This window comes from Leptonychotes weddellii, chromosome 4, assembly GCF_054177405.1.
Source record: "Leptonychotes weddellii isolate Sample4059 chromosome 4, ASM5417740v2, whole genome shotgun sequence".
Lineage (NCBI taxonomy): Eukaryota > Metazoa > Chordata > Mammalia > Carnivora > Phocidae > Leptonychotes > Leptonychotes weddellii.
The window spans coordinates 84,845,616-84,859,339 of record NC_138372.1 but is presented as its reverse complement, the minus strand read 5'-3'; the positions used below and the strand labels follow the sequence as shown (position 1 = coordinate 84,859,339).

The window sequence follows — 13,724 nt, the reverse complement described above, 5'->3', positions numbered from 1 at the left end:
CTGTAGGGACAGGTGCTGGCTACACATCATCAACCCAAGCCCAGGGTATCAACCGAGTCATCGGCCCAGACGCACCGCGAATGCCAGTCTCTGCCCTGGCATACAACCCATGACTGGCTGGAAAGAGGCAGACTAGCAAGGAGTTCCCCTCCAGAGTAAAGGACTTGGAGGAAAATCATGCTGGGAGAGGAGTTTATCCAGGTCCTGTTAGGAAGACCTGTGCTCCGGACCTGCCTGCACCCCTAAGGGTTGCGTGATGCCACCCCCAAGCCTCCAGGCAGAATGTGTGAGAACTAGGAGAGGTCTTCTAATTCAACCTTCCACGCCCAGCAGAAATTCTGCCCACGAACCCTGGCACATGACCACCCAGTGGTTCTCCAGACATTTCCAGGACGGGAACCTCATGCCCACAGGGCGGCCATTCCTATTCGGCAGTTGTTAGAAACCTCTTTTTCCCAAGGCCTGGAAGGACCAAGACCAGATGTTAACAGTGTCACCTCCCAAGGAGGAGCGTAGGACGACGGGAGGGTGACGGGGCCTTCCTTCCCTGTTGCTTTGGTATGGGATGCTTTCAAATACCATGTGTGAAATTTGTAATAGCAAGGAAAACAAAAAGTCAGGTTCTTCTGTATTTGACCCCGATCTGTCCTCCTAACATTTCCACCTATTGGTCCCAGGTCTGCTCTCTGGGATCAGAAAATAAGCTAAACCTGCTTCTCCTTGGATGCCCATCAAATACTTTAGATGGGGATCCCGTTTCTTCTCTAGGTTGAGCCACTCCTGCTGTAACCTGGTCTCCAGACTGGACCCCATCCCAGTCAGCCCCTTCTGAGCCTCAGACAATAAAACTCAGTGGGTTACAGAGGAAGGAACCAATAATTCTGAGTTGGGTGTTATGCTAATTAATTAATGATGTTCTCTTTTATGTGTGTGTGTGTCGGGGTGGGGGGCAGGCACCACCAGATCACTCACTTCCTCAATCCTCGGTTATCTGTAAAAAGGGAAAACAATACCTTTGCTATCAGAATCAACTGAGATGAAAGAAATGAAAAACATTAAAAGCACAAATCCCTACCCTTTTGGTTCCGACTTAGAAGCCCATTCCGTTTAAAAAGCAGCGAAGCCTTGTACTCATGGAGCCAGACGGCTTGGGTTCGAATCCCAGCTCTGTCACTCATCGGCTGTGTGACCTTGGCGAAATGAACCCCACATGGCTCTACTGTAGTTTTCTCCGTGAAACAAGGAGAATGAGAACACCAATCCCCGAATGCATTTTTAAGAGCATAGGATGTATCGCCCAGCCCTCGTGTTAGCTGTCCACTCCGCCTTCTCCCCAAGAAGAGAACGGCTTTACTGAAACGAGGCTAATTCATAGCACTTACTCGGAAGGCGAGGCCATAAACCAAACTGGGGAGGGGCTATTGGGGTGAGTCACTCCACAACACTCCCCCTGCCCCCCAACATCTGGAGGCAAGGATTCTGTGCTGGGCACTGTGCCCAGGGCTTTAGAGGTGTGTTCACTGAGCTCTGCCAACAGCTCCGTGAGGTGGGTGCTATCCTCACTCCCATTCGACAGATGAGGAAACAAAGGTTCACAGGGGTTAAGTAACTTGCCTCGGGTCACACAACTAGGAAGTCATGGAGCCAGGACTCTAGCTGAGTCTGTCTGACTCCCAACGTCCGTGTTGGACACCAGTGTCCTGTTCTCTTAACCAGCCCCCTAGTTGGGGCTCCTGCTTTTTGAGGAAGCCGCGGCCTTTCTTCCCTGACCGCACTGTCCACTGTTTCTGTGAGGCGAGGCGGAGGGGTGGTCTGTTCTCTCACTGAGCTCTCTGCCCCTGCGCGCCGCCCCTCTCCCCTCCAGAAGTCTGTCATCAGACTGTCACCAGGGACCCCAGCTGCATCTCCTTGGGTCCCCTCAGGGCCATCCTGGCGTGATACCCCTGGGCTGTTTGCTGGTTCTTGGCCCCTGACCGTGAAATGGTTCCACACTCATCTACAAAAAAACAAAACGAGAAAACAGCCATTTTGGACGTGGGCCCTGCTGCGTAATATCATTACCGAGCCAGCAGAGCATCCCGTCCCATTATCGCCCGGCCAGGCTTCTCTGAGGCAAGCCTGGCTGCAAATGGCTTTCTCCGGGCTGGGGGGGCGGGGGGGCCCCTTAGCCCCTACTTGCCCTCCACTGCCGGAGGAGATCTTATCTTTAATTGACAACTGGCTGCCTGCCATTGCTTTGCCTCAGCTGTCTCCAGCTCCAAGCCCGATTTTCTCTTACGCTTTCCGGAGCAGGCTTCCCCTCACTTCTTCTGTCCCCCTCGGCTCTGCCTCCCTCATCCCCTGCCCCTCTGTGTGCTCTTGTCCTTTCTTGGTGGGACGGACACAGAGGAGAGCTCAGAAGTCTGTGGACAAAAGCCTGAGAGCTACGTCAGGGGTGAGGAGAGACTAACACTTGCTGGGCATCCACCGTGTGTCATATGTGCACCTAGGGCCCTGGGCCAGGTCTGTACACTCGCTGTGTCCGAAATCGGGGCTGTTGTGATCCCCGTTCTCCAGGCAGGGAAATGGAGGCTCGGTGAGCTGCCCCCAAGTCACCCAGCTAGCACGTGGCGAACTTTGAATCCAGACTTTGAACTGAGGCCCTAGGACTCTCGCTTATGCCTGGGCAGACGTGGCTGCATGGTTTCCGGAGCCCAGTGCAAAAGGAACACTCAGAGCCCCTTCTTCCACGATTTCCAGATGGTGACAGCTGAGCATGAAGCCGCACGCCTGGGAGCCAGCCCTGCATGTGCCCCTACGTGAGTGAGCGGGGAAAGCCCAGTGAGGGGCCGTGTGTCACCATCACGTACCACGACCCCCATCCTCGCTGGGCCCAGGATTCGGTTATTCCCCGTCCCTCAGTGGTCCTGGATGTGCCACCACTCCCTTGTTGGCAGTTCATCAGCCACCCAGTCGTCGCGGTGACTGGGGCATCCCCAGGGCCTCGGCCCACATGGAACTGGCACAATTGCAGGGAGGAGGCCCCCCGCAGAAACAAGCAGGAATACAGGGGAACTCCTTCCGAACGCCTCTGTCCTTCCGCACCACAGTGGGGCTTAAGGGGGCAGCAGCAGAGACCAGAACACTGCCTGGGAGCGGGGGGGTCCTGGGTTTTCCTTTCCCGAACCCAGGCAATCCTTTCTCCTCTCTGAGCATTCGTGTCTAGCTCTGAATGCAGGGGTGGCTAGGTATCGATGATTCCTGGGGCGGGGGACAGGGCTATGATAGGAGTGTGCTGCATTTCTCAGGTGCTGCGGTGGAAGCCCGGGGACGTCCCCACAGACACAGAGCCAGAAAGGAGAGGCGGAGGCAGTCACTCGTGGCAGGAGCAGCAGGATGCTCCAGATGTCTTTATTGGGGCTCGAGCACAGCATGACAGTGGAAGGCATGCAGACAGGGCAGCAGGGCCCAGCCTAGGCATGCCTCAGACACACACACACACACACACACACACACACACACACGAGGGGACAGCTTTAGAAAAGGACTGACCAACACTAGGGAGGGACAGGGTGGGGGAGTGGGGAGGGAGGGCCGCGGGAGGGGCAAAGGCCAAGGTCGAAGGGGTCACCTGGCCTCTGCTATTGCACGGTCCTCTGGCCACCGGCCAGGAAGTACAGTATTGCAACTGGTCTCCGCTCGCCCGAGGCTTCCCCTTCTCAGACCCCTGAGCCGGATGGGCGGACAGACCCCTTCCCTGCCCGTCTGCCCAGCAGCATCTTTGAAAACAAACGGACAAAGGAGACAGAACAAAACCCCCCAAATAAAAAAAGACAAAACGCTCCCCCCTCAGTCCAGGACAGAGGTAAGGTGGAGGAAGGAGTGGGAGAAGCTGCAGAGGAGCCCCTTGGAAGTCCCCCAAAACTGGGGCGAGGGTGGGAGGTAGAACCCCAATCTGGGGTGGGGTGGGGCTTGTGGAGCAGTGACCCTGGGGGGCAAGCGGGCCTTCCACAGACCACTGGCCACAGGGGAAACAACCCCAAGAGGGCAAGTCTAGCCTGGGATCCCCCAGTGGGACTGGCCGTTCCCAGATGCTCTTTTCCTGGGACATTCCACATACGTGTTCAGCAGAAACAAGGAGTCAGTGAAGGGGAAAGGGGACGGGGCTGGGGGGGGGCCTGGGGGGGGCCTGGGGGTGGGGCCCAGGCTTGGGGAGACACAGCCTAACAAAGAAGACAGACCACCAATAGCACGTGCACTACACACAAGAGTATAGTATGTATGAATATAGACACTATATGTGCATATATATCTCTTCAGTGTACAACAGAACAGAACATCGGACCCAGATGGCTCTGGGCCCGGAGGGTCACATGGGAGGTTTTCCGTCAGTCCTGTGCAAACAAGGATCTCTGAGTCTTTCCCAGCGAAAGATTCTTGCCAGGGTTCCAGAGTTTCCCTAAGCCTTTGGCTTTCTGTCTGTCTGCCTGCCTCTCTCACGTTGGTGCCGCTTAAGAGAGGGTGAGGACTTCAGCCTGGGCATAGCTGGGCGAGAGGGCGTCTTGGCAGGTCTCTGTGTTTAAAGAGCACAGGTGTGAGACACTGGGACGCACGCTTTCGGCTCAACATTGCCTTCTGGGGGGGCAAGGAGTTCAGCAAAAGAAAGGGAGAAACAAAGAATGAGACGTTAGAAGGAAGCCAGCTGCGGACCCACAGCCTGTGGGCTAAGGACTAGGCCAGGAGCAGAGCTGGAAGGCATGGGGACCCAGGGCAAAGAGGCCAGGAAGCGCAAGGATGGGTCAGGGAATGGGGGGAGCCCCTCCTGCAGCCCCTAGCTGCCTACCCAGAGTTAGGCCAAGTGACTCCTAGGTCATGTTACAGCTTTATCTCCATACCTGCTCAGGTAATGAGCTCCAGGAATCCCTAGCCCTCAGGTCTTCGCAACCCCAGTGCAGTGGGTGAAGGGACCACAACCCCGAAGCCTGGCACGGACGCAGTGGGGGAGGTTCCTGGTGTGGCCTGTGGTCCAACCTGGGCTCCCTTCCCCCACATAGCTCCACCCGCCATCACTAGCTGGGGCTATCCCACTGTCCCAGGCGGGCTAGTGAAGAAGGCTCCTGAGTGTGCTGCCTTGTGTGCCCAGCCCCCCTTCCTCAATCTGGTGGGAACAGAGCTGGAACAGCTGGAGGGTAGATACTGAAGGGGAAGGTCAGGGAGGACCCATGTATCCATCTCAGGAGACAAAGCCAGAAAAGAGCATCTTACTGAGAAACCCAACCGCTCAGCGAGCCCTTCTCGGCATCCCATCCTCAGCCTGGAATGTCAGTGGCGTGGGCCTTCCCTTCTCCCACCTTCCCAGTGGGGGCACAGGAAGGGCAGGGAAGGAGGCTGCTGTGAGGGGCAGGCATTTCACGGTGATACGCTGGCCAGGGCAGAGGAGGCCCTCCTCTCCAAGGGGGCTCTGGGAAAGGGTGACTCCCGGGCCTATGCTGAACAGACGTCTTCCTCTCTGGTTCCAGCTCATAGCTCCTCCCAGAAGCCCTGGGGGTTGAGAAATGGCCTCTATGGCTGTTAACAGTAAGTAAGGTTAACAGCTCCTATCTGGGCAGCTTCCCTGCTCTGCTGGGAGGGAGTGGGCCCCAGCCGTGGGGGAAAGGTTTCTCCGAGACAAAGTAATGGGTACAGGTCCAAGTCCACGTGCAACATAAAGCAAACTGTGCTCTCAGATTATAGGTGGAAGAGAGAGTCTCCCCCTGAGGTGCGAGGCCCCAGGTCTGGATAAGCTGAGGCCCGTGCAGGCAGCCGCCTCCCTAGGCAGGGCCCTGGGAGGCCCAGAAGTCCTGAGAGGTAGCTGGGGCAGACAGCCTCCTCAGCTGTCCTGTTAGCCAGGTCCTGTGTTTCCCCTACAGAAGCCAGAGAGCCAGTGGGGGGATAGGCGGGAGCCCATCTCCCAAGGCACGAGGGGCTCCAGCCTGGCACTCCCGCATCATGTCGCCCAGGGACAGCTGTACCCACCAGAGGGGTGCCATGAGCATGCCCATCCCTGTGGGAGGGAAGAGAGGGAAGGAGGAGGTGGGTGCCGTGGAAACTTGGACTCCTGACAACTTGAGGGCCGCCACAGAAATAGCCGCCTCAGCTCCCTGAGCCCGGGAGGCAAGCCCGAGCACAGAAGAGCTGTGGTGTCCGCGCTAAACCGGACACCTAGCTCATCACGTCCCTGCCGGGGGCAGGACCCGGGTGCCAGGGAGCCCTGTGGGGACAAGACTGAATCTGTCCTCACCAAGGAGCAGCAGCTGGGCTCCCAGGGCCAGCTGTGAGAGGGTACCTAGAGTCTCCATCCTGCTCCACAGGGCTTCCCTGTCTGTCACTTGAAGGGGCCTGTCCCCTCTTGAAGGGTGGTCACATGGATGCCCCTTTATTTTCTCACCTCTTAGGGGAACATTTCATTCTGAGAGCAAGCAGGAGACAGGCCCCATGACCACAGCAGGGCTGGGGTATCCCAGGGCCCACTGTGGACAGACTTCTCTGGAAGGCACATTCCTGTGTCTGCCCCAGGCTGAAGACAGAGGGCACTGAAAGGGGGGTGCTCCTGGCCCAGGCTTGTCACAACACCCAACCCTCATGAAATGATCTGACCTTTCTGCCCAGTTCACCATTCGGGGCGGCCTCCAGACTCCCCGGCCTCCTGCTGAGTCCCTGAATGCTGTCTTGCCCTTCCTATCTTTGCCCACCCTGGAAGGAGCAGATATGGACCTTAGTCATTCCCTCTCCAAAGTTGCATAATCTGACTCTAAAAATTGCCAGGCGCACAGCTCCACTGTCAGGTCTAATTCCCATCAGGTAAAACAGGAAATGTCTTGGCTGAGGCCTTCCGCGTTTCTGGGGCCGAGGGGGCCTGGAGAGCCTCCCCCGGTTCGCTGCTGGAGAGGGGCCACCTGCAGCCTGGCCCAGCCCAGCCCTGCCCTGCCTGGGAGTGGCAGGGTGCCTGCGCAGGAGCCGGAGGGGGCGGGATGGCTTCTGTCCCCACACTTCCCCTCGGCTGCCCCTGCCCAGGGCGCGCCCCTGCTCCCTCAATGACTCACAAACCTGTTGTGCTCCCGGGCTCGTTAGGTAAATGAATACACTTAATTATAGAAATTAGATGAGTCTCCGGTTCTGGCAGCAATCCAGAGCGCAGAGGCTGGCTGGGAGCGGCAGGTGACTCAGGCAGGGCTGGGAGTCTGAGGCAGCAGGAGAAGGAGGGAAGAAAAACTCGTGGAAGCAGAGAGAGCAGCTCGGGAGAGATACGGCTGCTGGGGCGCAGATGGGATGCCGGGCTCTGCTGTCGCCGGACGTCACTCCCAAGAGGAGGGCATTCCCGTGCCTAGGCAGCCAATCGTGGGGCCCTAGGGACCCCACCTGCAGGCCAGACCAGAGCTGGAGACCATCAGGCCTCCTCTCCCAGGGGGGCACCGCTCCCCTGACCAGTTAGCTCCCTGCGCACCAGCAGAGATCGGGGTGCCCCACGGGACGGCCTTATTCTTTGCTGGTCTGGGTGTGGGATGGACAGACAGACAGACAGAGATACTCAGTCGCAGGCTGGTTACTGACTAAAGGCCATGAGGACTGGAAATGCATTTGCCATGATGAAGGTGGGACCCTGAGGGGAGGCAAGGCCCAGAGGCACAGGTCCTGGGTGAGCCGGCAGCTCCGGCTCAGGACGGGGAGGCGGGGGATAGGTGCGAGAGGAGCCCTGGGAGCCATCTCCCCCTTGCTCTCAGGCTCCAGAGCTGAACGTTCTGGGGAGCTGGGTGCTGTGGAGGAGAGGCTCGGGGGCCTGGGTTCCTCTGCCTCCTGCCCGGCTCCCTCAGGCCTCCGGAGGAATGAGGGCTGGAGGGCATGTGAGCGCGGTGTGCGCCCAGAGGTGGGGAGAGCCGAGGGCGCGGCTAAGGGGCCGGGGGCCCAGGGGGAGGGCTGGTGAGAGGGCGGAAGGGGTGGGAGAGCAGGAGCTTTCTTGGAGGGTAGGGTGAGCTGTATCTCGATGCCAGTGGAGACAGCCCCAGACTGGTTCCTCCTGCTCCAGCTATGTTGTTTAGACTCCGGGATTTTGCACAGCCTTGGTGAAGAAAAGGCACATGGGTCAGAGGGGCATGGCTCCTCGTCTGAGCAGCTCCATGGGATCCATGTTCGGGGGGGACCCTGCGGGGCAGGCGGCCCCTTGCTGGTTGAGGGGTCTGGCCCACCCGGAGAAGGCTCCCTGACTCTCCCTGGCTTCCAGGTCACCTAGGCTCAGAGGACAGACCTCAGGGACCCACAGCTGATCTTTGCCCTGTCACTGTCCCCAGGTAAGTTTCCACCAGCCACACAAAGACCCCATAGCCTCCAGCAGACTCCTTCTCAATCCTAAGCAGCCCTGATTAGCACTGGTCCCCGTCCTCCCAGGAAGTTCACACTCTGACACTCGGGCAGCCAGAGGCTAATCATGGGGTCTGTGCCCAGGGCTGAAGGAGCCCCAGGCTCCCCGCTCCAGGTCCTACACGGAGCCCGAGTGCAGAGAAGGGAGGCATGGTCTGGCACGGGGAAAGTTGCCGCGTGCTTACTGGGAGTTTGGCGATGCTAATTGCCACGCTTGCTTAGCAGGGCCTGTTTCCCAGCAACCCACCTGTTCCTTCTCGAAGGTCACTCTAATTGGCTGAGCTACATGCTTGTTGCCAAGAAGCAGTGTGGAGGCATCTTGAAAAGAAAACAGCCGGGCCACACAAGCACCCAGAGGGATCTGGCGCTGTGTGCGATCCAGACTCTCCGGCCCATGCACGCACACGTGCAACCCCTGCCCTGGGTGTGACCCAGTCCCCAGGACCTCACGGTCCCTCCTGACTTGCACCCTCGCACCTCTTCCACGCTGCCACTGAGCCCCTGCCAATAGCGGCGTGAAAACTGGGGTGCTCGGCACTCTGCTCAAGTCCTACATGGGAGGTGGGGTCCCCCCTGCCCCACATCCTGGGCCGTCACTTAGCGTGCTCCAGCCAAAGCAAGTCTCTGGGGCTAAACCATGACACAGTAGAAGCCTCCGCATGTTTGTGATGGGGGGCAGGAGGGACCAGCACATCCAGAGCCCAAGGATTGGGGCACGCAGAGGATGGGGTGACCAGAGGGACACAGGAGATGGTGTGAGTGTTCTGAGGACCTTCCATCTGCAGCCCTGTAGCTGGGGCCTCTGGGCCATCTCCTTCCAGCTGCCAGATGGCTGTCCTCGCTGCTGCCACCCAGCAGGACATATGTCCAGCAGAGCGGGACACACACCTCTCAGGGCCTGGTTAGGGTCAGGGTGCCCTGGGGATCCCATGGGGACAGGGGCTGGGAAGGTGCCCTGCAGGCTGCATGGGATGGGCGGGCCAGGGGACATCCTTGGGGGGACAGAGACATCACAGGCTAATCCTGTAGCAGCCACTGCCCCACCTCACTCAACCCAGACTTGGTCTGGGGTTTGGGGATAGTGAGAAGTTTGGCAGGGGTTGGGGGGAGGCAAATTTGGCTAAAAGAGGGCAGGTTAAGAAGTGGCCTGAGAACCCAGGGACAAGCTTTTTTGCGGGGGGCAGGGGAGGAGTCAAGGTTTATCCTGGAACTAAGTGTTTAGGCAGGTTATGTCACAGAGACAGGGCACAAAAGACAAAAAAGGGATCAGGAACTGGGCAGGAGCACCTGCTCATGAGACTCCTGTCCTCAGCCACTACTGGCCCTCTACCCTCCTCGGTCATTTCTGACCCCTTTTTTGCAGGCAAGGACTCCCCAGCTCCGCTGCCCAGCTTCTGCCACAGCTTGGGGCCTGCTGACAGAATGTCAGCCTTCCCTTACCGGAGAGAAGAGGCTACTTCCTTGAACCCTCCAAATCCTTCAGAGCATACTTCAGAGGGACACATATTCCCTACCTACCCCTACCCCCATCCCCGCCTCCTGGTCACCCTCTGGCTCTGCCTCAAGAGGCCTGCAGAGACGGGTCTGCCCCTCCTGGGCTCCTGGACCGCCCCCCCCCACTCCCCCCGCCGCCGCGTGCAGGATGGAGGAGGTAGGGCCTGTGCCAGGATCTCCAAAGACCTCACGGCAGCAGCAGCACCTCCCGGCCCTGACTCCTGAATGTTGTTGGCATCTCTCAGGATCACTTACTTGGGAAACCTTAGCTGTGTTTCAGGGAGGTCTAGGGAAAGTGTGGCACTGACCCTGGGGAGCCAGGCCTCAAGGTCGCAGCAGGAAGCAGAGGGAGAAGGGGTAATCAAATGGAGCGCAAAGGCAGGGGCCCCTGACTTGGTATCCCCTTACCTTCTAGTGCTTGTCTTCCCTGTGGGTATCTGGGGTGGGGGGTGCTGGGCTCTGTGTACCTCCGGGGGATGCCCGAGGCCTTTCTAATCCAGGGACTGGGAGATCAGGTACCTATCTTAAAAGCGGGGACACATCCAAGGCAGAAGAGATGGTGGCCAAGGCCTCAGGGAAGGAGGGGACCTCACGTTTTGCGGAGGACACTGGGGAGACTCAGCTCCCCGGGGGCTCTCCCCCTGCCCGGCCTGGGGAGCCATACCTTTCCGGACCCTGCCATCAACACAGGCATAGTCCCCGGCGCTGAGCAGGAAGCAGGCGGCCGCCTTCTTGGTTTTGTCCCGGGGGCCAGAGCGTCGCAGGGCCCGGCGCTCCTCAGGGGTGGGGGCAGAGGCCAGGGGCTGGGTGAGGCCAGCTCCCTCCTCGTCTGACAGCACTGCGTTGGCATCGCCGTTCTGCTTGGAGTCTAAAGGGGGCAGACAGAAAGGAGGCTGTGTGAGGGGCTGCCCAGGCCTTCCTCCCGGGCTTGCCTGGGGTGTCAGATTCCGGACCTAGAGTGTCACTTCCCCGACCCAAGGGGGCCTGGCATCTCCCTGCGAGGGCCAGGGGGCAGGGGGCACCTGCTTCCCTCTCAGCCTCGGCCCGGCGTCTTTCCTGGGACACGGAGCCGCAGATACCCTAAGCAGGGGTTCCTGAAATCTGCCCGCCGCAGGCTGCCCCACGGGATTAGCCCGAGGCTGGTGGCAGACTCTTCTTCCTCCTTGGGTCTGGCTGAGGCTGACCCTTGGATGAGTTTGCATTCCCTCAGAGAATGCCTGGCTTGCTGGGATGAGGGCTGGCACCGTCAGGGTTAAACCAAAAAGTGGCTTCCACGGCCATCTCCCTGGGCCCCCCGAGGCACTCTTGTTCACTGGGCATCGAAGGCATTGTCAAGTGCCTGAAGGACTCGGAGCCCTCTGCTCGGGGCTCAGCCGTCTGGGGAAGAGCCCCGTACCGAAGAGGCTCGGACGCAGCTCCCACTGCTCTGGGCTCTGAGCCCCAAGCCCCGGCCTCCGTCAGGCGGCAGTGCAGGGGGGCCCTCGGCTCTGGAGAGGGGCCCACTCGGTCTGAAGGCAGTGGCCTCGGCATTGGCCAGGGACGCCCTGACCATGGCCAAGCAGTTAGTCAGGCTGAGGCACAGCTGATGGGGCCATGGTAAGTGTGCTCCGAGGAGCGGGTGCAGGGGCTTGTCCATTCTGATACTAGGTTTCCCTCTGAGCTCTGAACAGCCCTCAGGGTACAGCCCCAATTTCCTGGGGCACGGGCTGGGAGATTTACATTCAGGGATCAGGGAAGGGGGTACCACTATGATGCGGGAGAAGCGGGGAGACTGAAGGGTGCTGTTCCATCAAGGTCTCTGGAAGACCCAGGCCCCCAAGTGGCCCCAGGGAGTGAATAGCCCCGGCATATACAATGGGCACCCACCAACAGGCCAGGTGAGTGTCTCGAGTCAGGCACCCCCTGGAGGACGAGTCCCACTTTGCCCCCAGAGCTTGGCCAGAAGCTGCTACCTTTGTCTCCTGGCCCACCCCAGCTCCCAGATGGCCTGGCATCCAAGGGCTCCCCAGACTAGGAATCCCAGACCTCCCTCAGGAGCCCACCCCATACCTAACCCTTAGGTTCCCGCTCTCCAACCTAACTCCAAGTTGCTGTGGGTTAAGCTGATTTCCTTTCCCATCTCTTGACTCAGGTGGAAGCAAGCTTTCGAGGGGTGGCCTTTCCCATCCTTGCAGAACAGGATCCAGGCCCTCAGGCCCTCCCCCTCCAGGATGCAGGTGTCATTTTCTTCCACACTTCCTTTGCCCCTGCCTGATTCTGTCTGGGCTGTTTGCTCTTGGTTCCCTCCCCTCCCGTGTTAAACACTGAGCCCAGGACTCAATCTAGGCTTGTGCTGAACAGAAGGCAGCCTCCCACTGCTGTTACGTTATCACATTTATTAGGCCAAGAGACATCAGACTCCAGTGTTTGGAAAGAAATGATTCATGCGTTGATGCACCTTGGAAGAACAGCTGCCGGGCTCTCTAGCTAATAACGACAATGCCTGATGCTTGTAAAGTGGTTTTTACTTCTCAGAGTCCTCTCATATCTGTCATTTGTTTGGGTCTCATCAACGTCCTGGGAGTAGGAGATCATTCCCATTTACCAGGTGAGGATCAGAGAGGGTAAGTGACTGGTCTCAGGTCACACAGCACAGTGGCCAAGGTGGTACTGGAATTTACAGACCCGTGCACTGCCCATCACAGCCTAAATTGGGTGGGACACTCCACAAACCCTGATGTTCGGAAAGCTACTGGAACACCAAGAGATAGAGATTGGGCCTCAATACTTTGCACTCTTAAAGGCACATCTTATACTCAGGGGAGCCCAGAGTAGTAAAGCACAACCCCAAATTCCAAGGGCTGAGTTTCATCTGGGGACTCCCTGGGCCACTGGGGGAGAGGTGGCTTTCCTTCCCAACCCCCAATCTCACCTGCCCGTTTCCTCTCAACCATACCCTCTTCTGGGGCAGCGGGGCTGGTATCACTGTAGGTGCTGTCCCGGGGCGAGGTCTCCTCCGACTTGCAGTAAATGGGTGACTCAAGCTGAGGCGGCCGGGGCACGTGCTTCTTTCTTTTCTTAGGCAGCTTCTGCTTGGCCATGGCCAGGGAGTAGTACATGCCGAAGTTGTTGACGATGACCGGCACGGGCATGGCGATGGTGAGCACGCCAGCCAGTGCACACAGCGCCCCCACCAGCATGCCTGACCAGGTCTTGGGGTACATGTCCCCATAGCCCAGGGTCGTCATGGTGACCACCGCCCACCAGAAGCCGATGGGGATGTTCTTGAAGTCGGTGTGGTCATTGCCCCGCGGGTCAGAGGGCCTGGCGCCAATGCGCTCAGCATAGTAGATCATGGTGGCAAAGATGAGCACCCCCAGGGCCAGGAAGATGATGAGCAGCAGGAACTCGTTGGTGCTGGCACGCAGGGTGTGGCCCAGCACGCGCAGCCCCACGAAGTGGCGCGTGAGCTTGAAGATGCGCAGGATGCGCACGAAGCGCACCACGCGCAGGAAGCCCAGCACGTCTCGGGCCGCCTTGGAGGACAGGCCGCTCAGGCCCACCTCCAGGTAGAAGGGCAGGATGGCCACGAAGTCGATGATGTTGAGCAGGTTCTTGACGAAGTCCAGCGTGTCGGGGCAGCACACGATGCGCACCAGGAACTCCAGCGTAAACCACAGCACACACACCCCCTCGATGTAGGTCAGGATGGGCTCCGTCTCCACCTCCCGCCGGAAGTGCACGCTGGTGGTGTTCCCCACCCGGTGGATCTCTGTCACGTTGCGGTCAATGTTGAAGGCCTCATGGGTCTCCAGGCAGAAGGTGGTGATGGAGACCAGGATGAAGAAGAGAGAGGCGAAGGCCACCACCTGCGGGCA

The 13,724-nt window shown here is 59.0% G+C and overlaps 1 protein-coding gene across 7 annotated transcripts in view; it reads right to left on the bottom strand.

Annotated features, from left to right (window-relative positions):
- Positions 1-13,724, bottom strand: part of KCNC4 (potassium voltage-gated channel subfamily C member 4) — a 39,979-nt gene that overhangs the window by 14,684 nt on the left and 11,571 nt on the right. For 4 of the 7 annotated variants that reach the window (XM_081815622.1, XM_081815624.1, XM_081815628.1 and 1 more), the window contains exons 2-3: positions 12,779-13,715; positions 10,532-10,735 (exon numbers count right to left, since the gene is read on the bottom strand). In XM_081815622.1, the coding sequence (XP_081671748.1) occupies positions 10,532-10,735; positions 12,779-13,715 (1,141 nt within the window). Of the gene's footprint in view, positions 1-3,355; positions 4,615-7,082; positions 8,075-10,531; positions 10,736-12,778; positions 13,716-13,724 lie in introns of those variants that run through there. The other 3 variants (XM_081815627.1, XM_081815625.1, XM_081815623.1) reach the window with 3 other exon arrangements.